The sequence below is a fragment of the Myotis yumanensis genome, unplaced genomic scaffold (assembly GCF_028538775.1).
Source record: "Myotis yumanensis isolate MYYU_CA2020_CCGP unplaced genomic scaffold, mMyoYum1.0.hap1 SCAF_1, whole genome shotgun sequence".
NCBI lineage: Eukaryota > Metazoa > Chordata > Mammalia > Chiroptera > Vespertilionidae > Myotis > Myotis yumanensis.
The window spans coordinates 57884492-57902910 of NW_027223752.1; the positions used below are offsets into that span (position 1 = coordinate 57884492).

General features: G+C 46.5%; 1 protein-coding gene across 3 annotated transcripts in view; it reads right to left on the bottom strand.

Moving 5' to 3' along the window:
- MYZAP (myocardial zonula adherens protein) overlaps positions 1 to 18419 on the bottom strand; it is an 87910-nt gene that overhangs the window by 32875 nt on the left and 36616 nt on the right. For 2 of the 3 annotated variants that reach the window (XM_070421908.1, XM_070421919.1), the window contains 5 exons: positions 16528 to 16680; positions 14594 to 14719; positions 13455 to 13583; positions 11358 to 11437; positions 9846 to 9951 (listed from right to left, as the gene is read on the bottom strand). In XM_070421908.1, the coding sequence (XP_070278009.1) occupies positions 9846 to 9951; positions 11358 to 11437; positions 13455 to 13583; positions 14594 to 14719; positions 16528 to 16680 (594 nt within the window). Of the gene's footprint in view, positions 1 to 1437; positions 2190 to 9845; positions 9952 to 11357; positions 11438 to 13454; positions 13584 to 14593; positions 14720 to 16527; positions 16681 to 18419 lie in introns of those variants that run through there. The other variant, XM_070421930.1, reaches the window with a different exon arrangement.

Genomic DNA, 18419 nt, shown 5'->3' on the forward strand with positions numbered 1-18419 from the left:
CCTTCTCCCTTGAAAGGACAATTTGTATGGTGAATACACGTATCAGTACATGTCACACAATGAGACTGCAGTAATCCTTTCAACAATGCATCAAAGAAAGGCTCACACACATATGAGCTTTCTGATACCTTCTAAAAACCACATTTTAGATAAAGTATCTAAGATTTTTAAAATAAAGACATGAGTAATACAACATTAAACACTAGGATCTGAAACTGTAACATTTTAATTTACTATAAATACATTCTGCCTCATATTTCTGAGTAGCACCTCTTTTGGGTGGAAGCCTGAGTGACCAGGAGACAAAACTGTAGCCTTAAGAGCCAAAATCTAATGATTCAGTTAAGGGGAGGAGCATGGGTGGGGTGCAGCAGAATGTGAACACCTAACTCAGGTGTGACAGGCAATAAATCAAGTTCACACCATATCACAATCCTGGCAGCAAAGTGTGAACTGGACACAGGCAAAGGAGGGAGGGGCAGGTGGAGGGAGGTCCTGTCAGGCTGGGACCCAGGTCAAGGAGACCACCAACTGGCCGAGGAGCTAGTGCCAGTTCTAGGGGGACGTGGATGAGGCACTGAGGGCATAACATATTGGAGGCTCTCAGGGTCCTGCAGACAATCAAGGCCCCCCCACCCCCTCTGCACAAAATAAAGCCTAGCTGGCCTCCAGGGACTGTCTGTCACCCACAAGAGGGAAGAAGCTCCAAGGGCAGGAGGACAGCACACGGTTCTGGGAGAAAGGCTCACCTGAATGACCCACTTTCTCTACAAGTCATGACATTTCCGTTTCATATTCTTTCTTTTCTTTTCTTTCTTTCTTTCTTTTTTTTTTGAAACTGGGTAATGAATCTATGCCACAGAACAAATGCCAGGAACTTTTCCACCAGAGACTTAGAAAAACATGAGGGGAGTGAAGGTATGTAACCCTATAAACAGTGTAGGTTACAACACTAGAGTGACATCTGGGTCAGCAAATCTCAAATTTGACTCAAATCTCCCTAGCAGAAGTCTGAGTTCCCAGTAGAGTATCTGGGGACCTGCGCTGATACAGGATACCCAGGTAGATTAACTGCATTAACAGTTCATTACTAATCCGGAAATTTATTCACCTGCTTCCTTTCCCGTCCACTGCTTACATGCTTAAGCTGGACAGAAGCATCTCAATGGAAGACCCAAGGCAACTACTGACAAGAAAGCATCTGCCTGTCCACCTTGCTCTGAAGAAGTGGTGGGAGTAGACAACTACCCAACATCAAATTGACGCTGTCCCCTTAATGAACTCACTCCATTAACCCAGTCTACTAGCGTAGGTGGGCTAATACCACCCACTGACTATTATTACCACCACCACTGCCGCTGCTACTACTAACTAGATTTAAGCAACACTACGTTTTGACGAGATACCAGCACCCCATACAAATAAAGCAGCATGAAGCATATTTCACTTCAATATATTTCAGCCGAATACATGTCTCTCATCATCAGATATACTTCTCCTTTTCATGAAGTTAGTCGAACTGTCTATTCAGGCAAAATGCCAGTGGTGACAGAAGCCAACCAAACTCTCCTTAAACCAACAGGAAGAGTGCTAAGTTGACTAGTGCTGTTGCTCTCCACTCAGAGAGGACATCCGCTGGGCCACCACTCACAGATAAATAAAGTCAAACTACATGGACACTCGGCTGCTTCTGTATTTTCTGGGGTGTGATCTGGTGGCAGCACTTCCCGTCTCCTTAGCAGGGTCCTCGGCAGCTTCTCCATACGAAAGGCTCCATTCTCCAGGACCTGACGACCGGCCTCCACCTGGCACTTTCCAAATTATATTTAGGACTATTTTTCATCGTGGCTCCTTCTTTGATGTCTAGGAACCCAAGTTTCTAAAAAATGGTCTGTGGATCTTTGAGCCCTCTTGACTCTGCAGTGTGGGGCTGTACGAGTTGACGTTACAGTATGTGGTGTTTCCACAAATAAGAGCCCCCCATGGTCAAGTGTTCCTTTCAATAGCATGTCCTTCCTGTTTTGTTCATCGGCTCATCAGATACATGCCACCTCTTCCCAGCAGAGAGTGCAAGCGTTCTTCTAATCACGAACAATACAGGGAACCGCTTCCAACCCAGGGCAGGCTACCATTTATCATCTTCCAAAGAGCCGGAGACTAAATCTGGAGAAGAGCTCGTGGGACATGATCTGGAAACAGGTGAATTGGGTGGGTTAGGGTCGCGGGCTCAGTGCTGTGGCTCCTTCCCCTACCCCCACGTGGCTAACTGTCAGTGTTGGAGATCACACGGAGTCCTCCAAACACAGGGCATTTGGCAAAAATGTACCTTGGTGTTGTACATTTCAGCACAGCGCAGGATCATTTCAAAATAAATTGCTAATAAATGGCTGATCCATTTAAAATGAAAGATTCTTGGGATGTAGAGAATTGATTTTTTTTAAATTGCTATGTGTATAGCCCTGGCCAGTGTAGCTCAGTCCGCTAGGCATCGTCCCGTGCACCAAAAGGTTGCCAGCTCGATTCCCGATCAGGGCACATGCCAGGGTTGCAGGCTCGATCCCCAGTAGCGGGCATGTGGGAGGCAGTTGATCGATGTTTCACTCTCACAGAGATGTTTCTCTCTCTCCCTCTTCCTTCCCCTCTCTCTAAAAATCAATAAAAATTATTTTTAAAATGTGCTTTGTGTATAAATATTCTACTCAAAGGACAGATGGCTAAGCTAGAACGCAGCCCAAAGCACAGGAGGAGGAAGAAGGTTACCCAAAGATCCATAAGATTCCCAAGGAGAGAAGGGCAGTCCTGTGTATTGGTCAAAAAATCAACCCAGCGGCTTTTGCTTTTAACCCATTTAACTTTACCTTTGGTGTTCACAGCAAGGACCCACCCATCAGTAGAAGCAGTAGTAATAATAATAATAATAGCAGCTAATATTTATTGGGTATTTCCTATGTTCCAATGAATAGGAACATATTTCTATAGGGTTGATCTTTAAACAACACAGATTTGAACTGTGCAGGTCCACTTATATGCAGATTTTTTTCAATAAATACTTAAAATATAGTTTCTCCTTATGATTTTCTTAATATTTTATCTTCTCTAGCTTCATGTGTTGTAAAAATACAGTATATAATACATATAATATACAAAATATGTGTTAATCAATTGTTTATGTTATAGGTAGGACTTCTAGGCAACAGGAGACTATTAGTAGTTAAGTTTTGGGGGAGTCAAAAGTTACACACGAATTTTGGACCCACGTGTTGTTCAAGAATCAACTGTACATCGCCTCATTTAACTCTTACAAAAAATCCTCTCGGATAGATACTGTTATTAACCTTGTTTTACAGACAAGAAACTAATAACTTTTTGAAGGTCCCACAACTAGTCAATGCAAGCATGTCTGCATCTAGAAAGTCCATGCTCACCTCCAGTCTAGGTACCTTTCCCTGTAAACCCATAAAGTTGACTCCTTCCTCTTACTTACTTCCCCGGGTCTCTAATGCAGGGGGTGCGTACAGATTCGGGGCCTGGAAGGTAAGTTATGGGGACTTGAAAAAAGAAAAGAGAAGCCCAGCTTTGCTGGCTGGCTCAAGAGACAGAAACTAGTAACTCAAACCTCAACTCCCCAAAGAGTTACTCATCATCTATTCTCCCTCATCCAGTTTGTCTCCTCAAAAAACTGTAGTTATTACAAGAAATTCACTCTTTAAAAATCTAAAGAATGATAATCAAATACTTTCAAAACCATTTCTGAGGAACTGCAAAAATGTTCTGCCTCGTCTTGCACTTGAGACAAAGTCATTGTTAATACTATGATTTCAACAAGGTATCGTGTTCTTTTCTTTCCAAAGAAGGCCAGTGTGGCCAAAAGTAAGGTCTTCTGTGTAGACAGAAGTGAGTAATTTAAACCAGGGCAAGGCCATACATGTGCACACACAAGCACTGCAGGAAGAGGATCCATGCGAACCACTTCTGGTCTCTTTGTTAGTGGTAGCTCTCGGCTTCCACTGCAATTGGATTCTGTCCCTTTAAGTCTCTATTATCTGTTTAACGAGTGTGCCTAAATATACCTGCCTTAGTAACAACTTCTCTCTAGGTGGCCATGGATAGCCTCTGGGAAGTTTTATTACTTGGACACCACCAGGCCAGCAGAGCTATTAAGAGTGAGCCATCACCCTAACCGGTTTGGCTCAGTGGATGGAGCATCAGCCTGCGGACTGAAGGGTCCCAGGTTCGATTCTAGTCAAGGGCATGTACCTTGGTTGCGGGCACATCCCCAGTAGGGGGAGTGCAGGAGGCAGCTGATCCATGTTTCTCTCTCAATGATGTTTCTAACTCTCTATCGCTCTCCCTTCCTCTCTGTAAAAAATCAATAAAATGTTTTTGTTTTTTTAAAAAAGAGTGAGCCATCTAAATGGGGCTTTCTAGATGGAGCTGTCTAGATGGGGCTGATAGGACTTCAGACGGTCACACACTTGGACCAGCCTCCCACTTCAGTGCTCCTGGTCCCTGCTGACCCATCTCTCGCACTTTCTTCCCTTGAGCCCTTCCTACCAGCTTCACTGCCAGCTTCTCACCTCAGGCACAACAGCTCCTGAGGGAGGCTGGCTAAATGCACTGATGACCTGAAAACCCAGCATGGAAACGCATGCCACTGTTGTAAGAACCCGGAACATCGGTTGCATACTGGAATCTTGTGGGGCTTAAAAACCAACCAAAAATACCCCCAATCGCCAGTCCCTCCCTCCTACTCCCATCTGCTGGGTTCTGGAATTTTTTTAAGGCTTCCCTGTGATTCTAATGCATTGCCTGCACGGAGAGCCACTAACAAGGAAATCGATTCCTTGCACCTGTGCGCTCATTAAACATCTAAATTATACAAGGGTGTCGGGGGTGCAATTGCTTTCTGCAAAGGAAAACTCAGGAAAAATGCCTTCTCTGGAACTCTTCAGACACTTGCATTTCACCCATCACAAACACAATGGGAGATTAGAAGAAGGCCATGATGAAACAAAAGGATGCCTATGATTGAGGCCGAAAAGGCAAAGGAACTCTTATTAAATTACCGTGTATTCAGCTGAACAATATCATTGCCCATTGGCAAAAATGTACGTCTACCCTTTTCGAGGGCAAATAAGAACTTGTTTTTTCCTCCAGCTCATTTCCCCTTGGCAGAAAAACCGCTTTGGTTGGCAGGAGACTGGGCCTTGGTGAGCACAGGGAAAGAGGTGAGAATGACCCTCTGAAGGGCCAGCTAAAGTCTTAACACTTAAAGACGTGTCAAGGTTCCGCCCTGCCCTTTGCTCCTCCCTGGGCCCCCGGTTCCTTTCAGGGAAAGCTCAAGAATGCAGCCTGACTGAGGCACAGGGCCTACCCCCGTGGGGCTTTCCAACAGAAGCAGGACACCCCAGCAGGAGGGTTACTCTGGAGCTCCAATGGATGACACTGCTGGGGAGATGCAGAGCCACACCTGCCCCTCCCCACCTGTCCCAGCCCTGCACGGAGAGTGCTGGTGGGTAGCTGGTGGACAGAGGGATGAGTGAATTTCCCCACAAGAGCTATTTCTTTCAGTCCCTCTATATTTTCTGGCAAACCTTTGAAGTCTAAGGAGCATATGTAGGGCTAGTTCTCTTTTTTCTTTTCGTCAGAGTTAGAACCAGTTAGAAGAAGGAGTGTTGGAGGGAGACACCAGTCCCTGACATCCACCCCAATAAAGATCTAGTCTGTGGGGGTATTTGGTCCCACACTTCACACAAGATTCTTTGAGTTGCCTTTGTCCAATGAACTTGGCCCCACAGATATATATTAATCTTTCATTTCTAAAAGGCCCATTCTGCTCTTTTCTTACATGTGCAAGTCCTTACTGAAACATACTATCCCACACAATGAAAATCAATTACTGAGCTATGGATTACAAAACGTAGGCTGGGTATTTTTTTGTTTATTTTTTGTTGTTTTTATATATTTTTTATTGGTTATGTTTTATTCAGATTGTTATTATTAAGAAATTGCACTGTACTGAGGTGGAAGGAAATATATTGCCTAACAATTTAAGATTCCAAGGACCTCATGGATGATTGGAGCTAGGAAAAGAAGCACATCCTTTTAATAAACGGAGTTTCTTCATAGACTCTGGGACAAAAATGACACCAACAATGGATGGAGACTAGATTCAGCCGTTGGTGAATGTGAAGCTACCACACTGACAAGCTTTCAGACTTCCTGGGAGGGAAGGAAAAGGGACCCTGACATTTGCTGCCTCTGTTTCTAGTCAAATTCTCTTAATATCCAGAGTTCATGGATAAAAATATATTTCTCTTCTAAAGTCAGAGTCCAAGATTCCACAAGTAACTGATTCAGTGGTCTGGGTCTCTGTTTTGCTTTGTTTTTAATCCTCACCCAATAATATGCCTTTCATTGATTCTAGACAGAGAAGAAGTGAGAGAGAGAGAAAAAACATCGATCGGTTGCTTCATGCACATGCACTGACCCTGTGGTGCACAGAACAACACTCTAACCACTGAGCACACTGGCCAGGCAGTAGTCTGAGTTTTTAAAATTTGGTGCAAATGCCTTGAAGTGATTTAGTTATAATTTAGCCAATTTTGGTCATTGGGCAAAGTAATGATAATGCTGTGATCATAACAACAGGCACAGCCTAGTAAACAATAGAAAATTCTTTATTTATAAGGAGCTTCTATCTCAATTTCTTATGTCATAAGGAATGCATCCATGGTGAAGGGCTAAATACCTTCCAGGGCAACAAATATTAGAAAGTAGAGGCCCGGTGCATGAATTTGTACACCAGTGGGGTCCCTCAGCCTGGCCTGCTAGATCAGGCCAAAACTGGCTCTCCAACATCCCCTGCGGAGTGCCGGATTGCGAGAAGGTGCAGGCCAGGCCGAGGGACCCCACTGCTGCACAATTGGGGCTGGGGAGGGATTTGGGAGGTTAGCCAGCCAGGGAGGACCTGTGGGAGGGATCCAGGGTGTATCTAGCCTGTCTTGCTTAGTCCCAATTGGCCAGACTCCAGCAGAAAGCTAACCTGCCTGTCGACTGTCTGTCCCCTGGTGGTCAGTGCACATCATAGCGAGCGGTTGAGCAGCCTTAACATATCATTAGCATATTACGCTTTGATTGGTTGAATGGATGACCAGACGACCGGACACTTAGCATATTACGCTTTTATTATATAGGATGTTTTCCTTATGTTGAACCAAGAGCTGAAATTTGCCTTTCATAAGTGCCACCCAGTGGTTCCAGCCTGGCCTTGCATGGCGATACAAAACAGGTATATTCCCTCTTCTCGATGGCCGTTATCTAAGATGTTAATTCAGCTCTCACGTCCAGTTCCCTTGGCCATCTCTTCCCCAAAGCCTTCAACCATTCCCTGAATTTCCAGAGTTCTCACCTCCTTTCCAACCGGATCCTGCTCTTCTGAATGTGCTCATTTGTCAATATTCCCTTTTCCATGTTTCTAACTTAAAAAATAATTCACATAAACGGCTACAGCAATTAAGATTCTAAGCCATCCCTTTGTTGTAAAGTTAACACAGTGTACTAGACACATTAATTCTTACTACTTGACTTAGATGTTTACATTTAGAATTAAAAGCCTCTTTCTCTCTCTAAGTCTCCATCCACTGCTGAAATCCAGCAGGCCCCTGAGTGAGGCTCCCTCTGACGGTGCCATCCTAAATTTCAGCCTGTGATCTCACTCCAGTGTCTGGGTCTCACCGACCACATCATCGGGACGCAGGGAAGCTCATTTGGGAGACAGACAATCACAGGTAGAAAGGCAGGACATGGAAAGTGATCTTTATATGCTTCCTTATTTTCATATATAGATATTCGCCCACTCCACTCCCTTCAAATTGGTAGTTCCATTATGTTCCAGAAGTAAATTAGAAAACAGCAAATCCTAAACTTCTTTGAAAATGTCTTTTTAAAAAGTATCTCTTGATTTTGGTACCAATCATAAACATTACAAATAATAATTGATCAGAAGCCAACCAGTCTGAGGTTTTAGTCACTGGTTCTCTAATATTAGATACGAGATCAGTACAGAGCACCACCCTGTGGTGAGGTGGGGGAACTGCAGCGTTCCACAATAAGGAGCCACAGGTGGGAAATGAGAACAGCCCTGCCCTAGACTTCACGTCAGACACAGAAAAGCTATGCTCTGACAGCCATGGCTCCCTGAGATGCTAACTGTGACAACATGATGCTCTTCCTTGGGAAACACACTGCTGACATCGGCCTAGTGTGCCACTGGGCAGGATCCACCATCGCTGATGCCGGCAGTGCTCCCGTTCAGGTGTGCAAAGGGGCTGCGAAGGTGCGTGTGTGGTTGCCTCGTCTGAACCTTAGCTGTCTGTTCTTTTATTCTACTGCTTCCGAGGCTGGCACAGGAGCCAATATAATCCGCACAGGACTCAACTCCATGTGATTGGATTCCTTGTTTGGGAAGCAAATTTTATCTAACGCATATGTTTATCCTACACACAAGAAAAAACAAAGTGTCCCCCCCATCCTCACAACTCCCTGACTTTAAGCCCACGCCACTAATATCTCCAACAGTTTACAGTTTATACTTTTAAACTTCTATTTGTGTCATGTGCGTAAATTATGTATTAGTAGATATACTTTTAATTTCAGTAAATCAATAATAAAAGAAATAACTTTTCAGAGTAGTGCTTTATATAAGGGGAAAAGCTTTTTTTTCAGTTTTTTCACTGCCATCCACATGTTTAACTAAATTGAACCATTTTCTTTTCTTTGCAAGTTAGAGAATTAGACCCTAGAGAATTTTTATAAACCTGTTAGTACTAACTGTTCTTTTCTTCTGTCTGATTTTTTAAAATATTTTTTTGTTGATTTCAGAGAGAGGAAGGGAAAGAGAGAGATAGAAACATCCATGATGAAAGAGAATCATTGACTGGCTGCCTCCTTGCATGCCCCCTACTGGGGATTGAGCCCGCAACCTGGGCATGTGCCCTTGACTGAATCAAACCTGGGACCCTTCAGTCCACAGGCTGACACTCTATCCACTGAGCCAAACCAGGTAGGGCTTCTGTCTGATTTTTTAATTGAGCAAGAAAAATTACAATAATATGTTACTGGCTTTACAACAGCATAAACTTTCTTCTATTGAGCAATCACCACAAGAAAGACAGATTACATTAACACGGATTAAAAGAATTGTTTTCCTCTTAGAGAATATAAATATTCAACTTATCTGTCTTTTCATTTAGAAAAAATAGAATAGTAAGCTATGCCCAGCATATAGTAAACCGACAACTTGGTTTCACACAGAGGCACTTAAGGAGAGAAAGGATGGTGGAAAATGAAAAGATGTTGAAACAGAAATAGAAGAAGAGAATGAGGAGAAGGCAGAAGAAAGAGAAAGGAACAGGCAGGAAAAGGGAATGAGACACACACCAGAAATGAAGAAAGGATGAGTAGTAGCCAGGGGAGGCAGGCAGGGGGCAGTGTAGAGACCCGAGCTGAATTAAACTTCCCTTGTCAAACTTCCCTTTGCTCCCTGGGCTGCAGGCACCCGCCTAGGGTAGAGGGTGTTGCTGTCCTCTAAGAGTGGGTGAGTTATGCCCTGCACCGCATGGCTTTTTAACTGTCACCCTCTGATCTGGAGAAGATCCTCTTTTGGAGGGATAATCAGCAGGGGGGACATACGAGGAAATTCCACTCTGGGCCAAGACGGAGGTCACCTGAGCGCGTCCACTGTGAGCCCCAGAACACTGAGCTGAGGTCAGATCTGGCTGCAGAGCTGAAATGTCCTCACCACCGGAAGCAACCCCGGCCCATGACCTCTGACGAGCGCTTACCTCCTCAACCATCTGCTTGACCTTCTTCTGCTGGCAATGCACCATGTCATCCAGATGTCGGATCCGTTCCCGGAGGCTGGCCGACGCCTCCTCCAGCTGCCGATACCTAACACAACAGAGGAGACAGCCACTGAGTCCCACACCACAGCAGCGGCACGGCACCGAGAGTCACCGCTGGGAAGGAATGTTGCCAAGAACAAGAAGGGCAACGCCAAGATGCATGTCCTAGGCGATTACCTCAACCAACCCCCTCACCGTAGGACTAGAGAGCTCTTTTCATGTTCCCACTTGTAAGTTTCCTCTGTATAAGGACAGTTAGACTTTCCAGGCACCGAGGGGAATCTGCTGGTATGAGAGGCTGTCTGTTTGGAGTTAATATGATATTGGGACATCCAGGAAGTTACGCTGATTAAGGGAACGGAGAAGGAGAGGCATCTAGCAACACAACAGAATATCTGAAATGAGAGCTCCCAAAAGAGCCCTGGGAAGGCTGGAATCACCCTTGTTCTATGTGAGATTATTGTGGGAGAATGGGAAACAGGTTGAAAGACCGTCTCTTCACCAAAACAGACTGAACTACATCGTACAACATTTCACACTTTGGCTTTAAAACAGCAAAAATTATTCTCTGACTTTGCTGGTTTCAAAGAAACCAAAGGACCCAGCAGATCGGCCCTTCTGTTCTCGGGGGCCCTGGACTGGACCACTGGTGCAGGGTCTGGTGGTGAGCTCACCCCTTCCCACCTCTGCCAGTTCCCTCCTCAGCGCTACATAAAGACCAGGCAAGACCCCTATAACTCCGCAAACTCTGAAGCTGCATAAGAGGAAGGAAAACGGGTATTTTTTCAGCAAATGCTATGTGGCGGGCAGCACGTTCAACATGTCCCTCATAATAATAACCCAGTGAGATGGACGCTGTTATGATCAGCACAACCCCCTCCTCCTTTAAAAAAGAATTCCCGTTTCCCAGATCTCGGGGAGGATAAAGAACTTGCCCCAAATGCTCAAATCATCCCAACCTTGTTCCCCTTCACTAAGGGGCCACACAAGGCCTTTCAGCCTTTTGATTTCTAGAAGAGTCTGTGCACTACTTCTGCATTTTCCACGCAGGGCTTCGTACACTCAGAGACAGGGGACAAGCCAAGATTTGGCCGAGCAATGTTTGGAAACACAGAACGACATTTTAAAGTTAGCTTCCATGGCAACGATATTAATCATAGTTGATGATTTCTCATCAACAGGGTGCATCCTGTGGAGTTCAAGGTTATGGAGAACATTGGTAGCCTGAACTTTTGCACTGTGACAGTGCAAAATTAAAACGTGTGCCACAGCTGTAGGATGTGGCTGTTAGGCTCCTAAAGAAACCAGCTCCATACGGGAAGCTCTCCAGCACTGTTTTCTGCAGGAAGAGATGACCAGGTGAGTGAAAAATGACAGGACCAAGTGAGCCCACAAGCACACAGCATGTCCACCATCAAAACCCACCACGAGATAAAGGGCACTGCATCTTACCTTCCGTTGTCAGAGTCTGTTATTTCCCCGGACATTTCTGTTTCGTGCTCTAGGAGTTGTAGTTGCAGCTGATGGCGTTCCTAAAACAGACAGACACTGGCATGTTCCCCAATGGATTACACCAAGTTGGACAGAGAACGTGTACTCTGCCAATTCCAGCACTGGGGAGCTCAAGTCCATATGCAACACACTGTGAGTTGTACCCACCCACTCACCAGAGTCCTAACGAACTCAAAAACGCCAAATTTGTTGGCGTGTGTTTCCAGGCATATTTATGAGTTAGAGACAAACATCTTGGATAAAGCCATTCACAGTATTCTGTCAGCCTAGGCTCAGATGCCTTGTGAAATTTTTAGTTCTAAATAATGATAATCAATACTCTCTATCAGTGGCCCGTGATACTGCAAAATTCTTGATTATTTTCTGTAGCAACTAACGAGGCTCTATATTGCCTATAGACTAACTTGGGGGGGGGGGGGGGTTACATAGGTATGTTCACCTGTAAAAATATACTGTGGTCATAAGAACAACAGCTCCCAACAATGTCCACATCCTGATCTCTGAAACCTGCATATGCCATGTTACTTGAGAAAAGGAACTTTGCAGGTGTGATTAACAGAAAATTACCCTGGATTATCCATTTGGGCCCTTCCTGGAGGGACGGTCAGAGTCAGAGAGAAACAGAGATTGGAAATGCTACCTGCTTTTCCAAAGCTGGGGGAGGGGCCATGAGTCCAGGCATATGAGTGGTCTGAGAAGTTAGGAAAGGCCAGGAAATGGTTCTCCTCTGGAGCTTCCAAAGGGAACCCAGCCCTGCCAACACACTGATTTTAGAACTTGTGGCCTCCACAATAATCTATATATATAAAAGCCTAATGTGCAAATTGTCACCTGGAGGGAGCGTGTGTGTGAATGGGCATCTTCTGCTCTTGTAGGAGAGCAGGAGCATGGAGCCCGCTCTCCTTCCCGAGTCCTAGAATACGCCCCTGCTGCCTGATCCTCACTGTCACCACCTCCCACCAACACTGACGGTCTTACCACCTCACATCCTCTCTTCAATAAAGGACAGGTTCTGTTTTCCAGGGTAGAGGTGAAATGGTCATTGACTCTTTAGTTGTTCAAGTCCCTCCCAAATACCAATATTCCCCCAGAGGGGAACCCCAGCAAGGCCGAAGCTCCATGGCACTGAATTCAATGCCCTTCCCACTCAGGCTCAACCTCACCTTGTCAGGGGAGGGGCTTAAGCTGCAGACATGGGGGTAAGGAGACCTCTTCTCAGAATCGCTAGGAAGCCCAGATGTTGGCCTTGCTCACGTTCTCATCCCCCCTCTCACCATCATCAACCTGGAGAATCTCAGCACCCAGCATGAGTGCGGGGTGCTGATACGTCAGGGTCCTGGCAGGTCACCACTGTTCTGCAAACTCACATGTGAGCCATTTTCCAGAAATCAGTCCCAGGCTTGGCTCGCAGCCACCACCCCTCTCCCAGAAGTCAGCTGTCACCTGCTAAAGGTCACAGGCCCCTCTTTTCCCCCTCCCTTCCTTCCTTTTCTCTTTCCTCTCTCCACCCTTTCTTCCCTTTTCTCCACTTCTGCCTAATCTCTGGCCTCCTCCCTTTCTCTAGGCTTCATTATCTCAGCTGAGCGCCTGCCTTCCCCAGGCAGCCCCTGTCCCCACCCACAGAGAAATGTGCTGCCCCCACTCTGAAATGTGGGGTGTCAGAGAAAAGCCACCCTTCAGACACACTCCCAGAAACAACAGGCTTGGGGTGCATATGTAACATCTAAACAGGACTTGACCATGCAACTAAGTTCATGCTTAAGGGCCCAGCAAAGCAGAGCAACTAAAATATTCATTTTTGTAAATAATTTTATATGTAATGCTTATTAAAGCATTAAAATGGTCACCAGGGAAAAATTAGAACATTCGTGGGCTTCCCATACTTTGACAGTTGGGTCTTTTCTTTGAACTCACACACTGCAGGGCCGAGAGCTGTCAGTGCTATGGGCGTCTGAGGCCTTCACACAGGCCTACAGGGGGGCTGCGGAAAAGCCGGGCATCCGGGCAAGCGGAATAGACAGGAGCTGTGTCTGTTACCTTTTCCATGCGCTCGATCAGCCTGTCCAGCTCCCCAATCCTCTGGTCTTTCTCCTCCAGGCTGATCTCTGCCGCCTGCATCTTCTTATTGGCTTCTTCAATCGTTTTCAGAAAACTATTGGTTTCTTCCTGCAAAAGCAACACACTGTCCTCAGCAGAGCCATGGAGACCCTAGACTACCAACCAGGGTGTTGCTAACGATGCCGCTAATGCATGACATTGGGGCCTAGCTGCATCACGTGGCTTTTTAATAAGCCTAGTCATTTTTTCCCCTTGAGTCTTTATATCTAAGATGAGCCTGTGAAGGTTACTTAGCCCTTGACTAGACACTCAGAATGTCAGTGTATGTGCCAACAACGTGAAGGGGATGAAGGCCAGATCTGGAGTTGAATGCAGAATGCCCACGTCTTTCTCCCTTATTGCAAAGCACCAGCTCAGTCCATCTCTCGGCACATTTATGACGCCTGTAAGGACACAGGTTAGGGCAGACCTAGAGTCCCCGCCTTCAAGAAACGAATGCTGTCCTAGGGAAGCCAAGGTGTGAGGCATACAGCCTGGCTCCAATAAGGGGTACAGAGAAGGCCACGCAAAGGGCGGGGAGAGCGTGCGGGCTTCCCAAGGGCAGGATGCTGCCGGCTGTGGGAATGGCAGGCCCTCACTTTCACGGCTCCCAGGGAACATGGGTAGGATCAGGGACAGGAAGGAGGAAATTCCGGGGAGAGAGGAGCAAGTGGGGAGAGGAAGGACACAGCTGCAGGCCCAGGACCTGCCTGGATGCTGGCGAATGGTCAGATTAGCGAGAGAAAGGGATGGATTTAGAGCCAGAGACTGGGGGCTATTCTGAGAAGGGAGGGAGATGAGTAAAGGAAAGGAGGGAGAAGGGAAGGGAGTGGATGAGCAAACAATAGTAGTTAGTCCACCAACTCACTCCAACCAGAAACCCTACCACAGGGTGGGGCACAAGCAGGAATACAGTTGTGAGTATGCAAACACAGAGTTTGCATTATGATTTATTTGTTCTCGAATTATTTTCCATACTAACAACTGTGACCTACTTTTGCCTACCCCCGCGTTTGAACCTCAGCGACAATACGGAACCAAAAGCCCTGCTCTGCTCTGTTCTCGGCACCACGACGTACCAGGAGCGCCTGCTTCTCGGCGCTGTGCCGCTGCTGCTCCTCCTGCAGCTTGTCTTCGTACTGGCTGTACAGCTTCCTGGTCATCTCTCTCAACACCTCGGCGTTGGCTTCGTGGGAGGACTCCATCTACAGAGACACCCGTTTCAGAGCGGCAGCTTCGCCGGTGCCAGGGCGTCAGCCCTTCTCACTCTGTACGTGCCACGGGTGGACACACAGAGGAGGGGACCCACCGGCCCGGGCTCGGCAGAAGACAGAGGCAGCAGGAACTCACGGGCAAAGGGATCGAAGGCAGAAGGAAAGGGGGTGAACAGGTGCATAGAAACTAAAAGGTGGCACCTTATACTAACTTACTTGATAACAGGAAAAGTGTTCTGCATGAGCGAATTTTTCAAGAGGTGGAAACTTACCTAGGTATTAAACCAAATGTGGAGAAACGGGAATCCTCTTACCCTGCTGCAGGGAATGTAAAATGGTGCAGGCATATCTCTAGATGACCTTTCCTATTGCTTGACTCCACCCTCTCCCTCCCCCCGTATGTTCATTTATTACTTTACGCAAATTATGTCAGAAAAGCAGGGAGGCCGTTGAAGAGAAGTTGGCCACATGGAGTTGAAGCTGCCCCCTTGGTTGCACTAACCAATAAATAGCTGGGAAAGACTTAAGCTCCTGTAAGAAATTCGGACTCATCCTTTCCATGCCTTTGTGCTTTCCCAAATGTTGCATTTGGAACATTCCCACCTGGTTTGGGCCACACTAAGCTGGGGGCTCCTCGTGCCTCGGGCAGACCCAGCTTAGGAGACGAGAAAAGTCAGTGGAGTGGTGGGTGGGCAGGGCTTCAGGTGGAGGTGGCCCTGCTCTTGCCTGTGAACTTCATGCCATTGACCTCACTCTGTCTGCAGCCCTTCCTTCCAGCTACCGCTTGTTCCAGAATGCTGAGTCTGCTGGATATGTAACCCTGGATAAGTGAGGTGTACTTCAACCTCAACAGGTCACATGATGTTTACTGCAAAGATGCCCTCTAACTCTTCTTGTCCCTAGATACCCGTTGGTACCCAGAAGCCACAAAATGGAAAATCCTGAACAGAGTTGTCATCAGCTGAGAGAGACCCAATGCATCCTGCACCCCATTTCCACTGCAAACACGGACTTCGGAAATGACTCGTCACCCAAGTCCGGTTTCCTCTGCATCCAGGTGATGTGAAACGCTCTGACTCCTGTAACTTTATTTATTTGGGGGTCAAGTAAAGCGTCAGTCTCTAAAACAGGCAACTGCAGGCTGGACTTAGGCGCTTGGTCTCCTTGGAAGGAGCCAGTCTGCCAAACTGCCTAACCATGTACCCAGACGCCGGATGCCAGCCCTGGAATAAACAGGAACGTCCAGGACAGACACACCGTAGACACTGAGTACAGGGTGGGTCAAGTAGGTTTCAAATGTGGGAGGGCAGGAGGAACCCAGCAGTGGACTAAGCACAGCCTGGTGAGCAAGAGGGACACTGCCCGGAGTCCTTGGCCACCATCGGCTGTCTTCCTGTGTGCCCTTCAGCTCTTTCTTATCAAACCACACAGAAAAGCCGGGGCCTCAGAGAAAACCTCAACAGTGAAGCTGCTGAAATCGCAGACCTGAGGGCATCCCAAGTGCCTCTCAGTACTAACAGCAGTGCCAAGTGACTGTCTCGGCAGCCCTGGAAGCCACAGGGCCCAAGGCAGGGGCGCCCAGCAGGAGCGTTATGGGCACCCTAATCTAGACTGACGTTTGTGAGCACAGAAACTTCCTAGTGCCTTTAAGCCAAGCCCTCTGGGGTTGATCCCAAAAGGGTGAGAAAATTCAACAAAGAGAACAGAGAAAAGGAAATGGAAGAGCTGAAGACGGGAGGAGAGAGAAGAAGGAAAGAAGAGAAAAGTTAGTAAGAAATCTACCCCCCGCCCTACTTTACCTTCATTTTCAGCAGCTGGTTTTCAACTTTCGCAGCCTCTAACTGCCTCTGCTTTTCCCGCAGCTTGTTCATGGACGCTTCATATGTCTGCTGCAGGTTTCTGATTTGATCCTTAATGTTGCTATTTTCCAAAGTAACATCCACAAGCGTTTTCTAATGGGGTGAAAATTTTTAAAAATTAATAAATAAAAAACACAGATCTCGTGATGTGAGAAAACATGACCAGAGTCATGCACGCACTAGGACATCTTTGTTGTTAACCACTGAAATAGAGGTCAGGCCACCGAGATGCCAACCCAGGACGCTGGTATTTGAGGGGCTGAGGGCCCCCCTGGTGGTCAAGAGCTCTGTGGCCCTGTAGTTGGATGGTCCAAGAACCTCCCCATAACACCCCACTGCTGCTGCCAGTGCCCCTGCCACTGCTTAGGATGGACGGAAATGGACTAAAATGGAGGCTTTTCAAGGAAAGTGTTCATAATACATAATTTCACTTTGGGAAAAATGGGTTTGAAAACAGTAAGTATAGAACAATCTCATTTTGAAAAAAAAATGTATAAGCGTTTGTTCAATGTGTTTACACAAAGAAAATTTTAAAAGACTAGCACGAAATTCATCCAAATCCAAATAATGGTTTTCCATAAGTGATAGGATTATGGATGATATTTATTTTCCTCTTTGTGTTTTCTATACTTCCCAAATTCCCACAATGGAATCAGAAAATAAAATGTATTTTGTAGAACAGAAATGTTTTCCTTTTTTTTCTTGCAGGGGCCCTCACTTCTGTGCTTTGACTGCTTGCCAGGACAGGGACAGTGTGGCGGAGGTTGCTGTACACCCGCATTGCTTCACCTTCCTCTCTTGGTCGAGGAGGTGGTGTGGAAGGAGCACCAGGGAACAGGGTTCGGTGACTCAGACTAGTGTCTGACAAGTGTCAAACGCCTGTTGATTATTGCTCCAGGCCACCCACTGCAGCAAGAATGTTTAAATGAAGAGTGTTGCTCCTTAATGCTTCACGTTCTACTTGGTTAACTCTCTTCCAGAGCCCAGAATGCCTACCGCTGGACACTGGGCTCTGAGCACCTCCCAGGGCCTCCCCTGGCCATCTACCATTTTAAATCAGAAGATCTGGTGCTGGACACTTTCTCAACCCTTTGTCCTCTTTGTAGATGATCAGTCTCTGAGGTGCCCCAAATCCTTAGCCTCCGATTTAAATAAAAAGCCTCATTCCTAAACATACTTGAATCAGAGAAAGAATTTTCAATGGTAATAAACACGGGAGCCACTGGACACATGGAATCACAGAGCACTGAAGCTGCCAGAGGATACAGAAACCATGTGGCCCAACCACCCCTTTCCAAGTCCCACTGGCTCTACAGATACTTGTAGATACTCTTTGCTCATGAATCTACCTCTGGACCAAAAGACCCGTGTTCTAGCCCTGGCTCTGCCACTAGCTAGGTACCTGATAAAGTCATTTCCCTCTGTTGGCCTCAGTCTGTTTATACATAAACAAGGGGGTTGGCGATCATCTCAACAGTTCTTTCCAGCTTTGATGTTCTATGAAATCAGACCAAGGGCCTGACCTTGCTGTACATAACAATGAAAAGAGGGCATAATGGACAATGGAAGAGGTTGGGGCCTTGCAGAAGTAAGAAGCCAACTATATTCAGACTCAGGTGTCTCCTGGCTGTGAGGTCGTACCTTTCTTTACCGCCTTTTTTCCCTCCTTTCCCCCCTATTTCTTCTTCCTCCCCTTCTTCTCCTTCTCCTTTTTGATAATGGTTTTTAATATTTTCCTTATATGGTTCCTCTGTTGGCCCAAGGCTAAGAGGCTGGACCATAACTGGGAATCAGTCAAGTACCTGGGTTATGGTTGACCATGTCCTAACAGC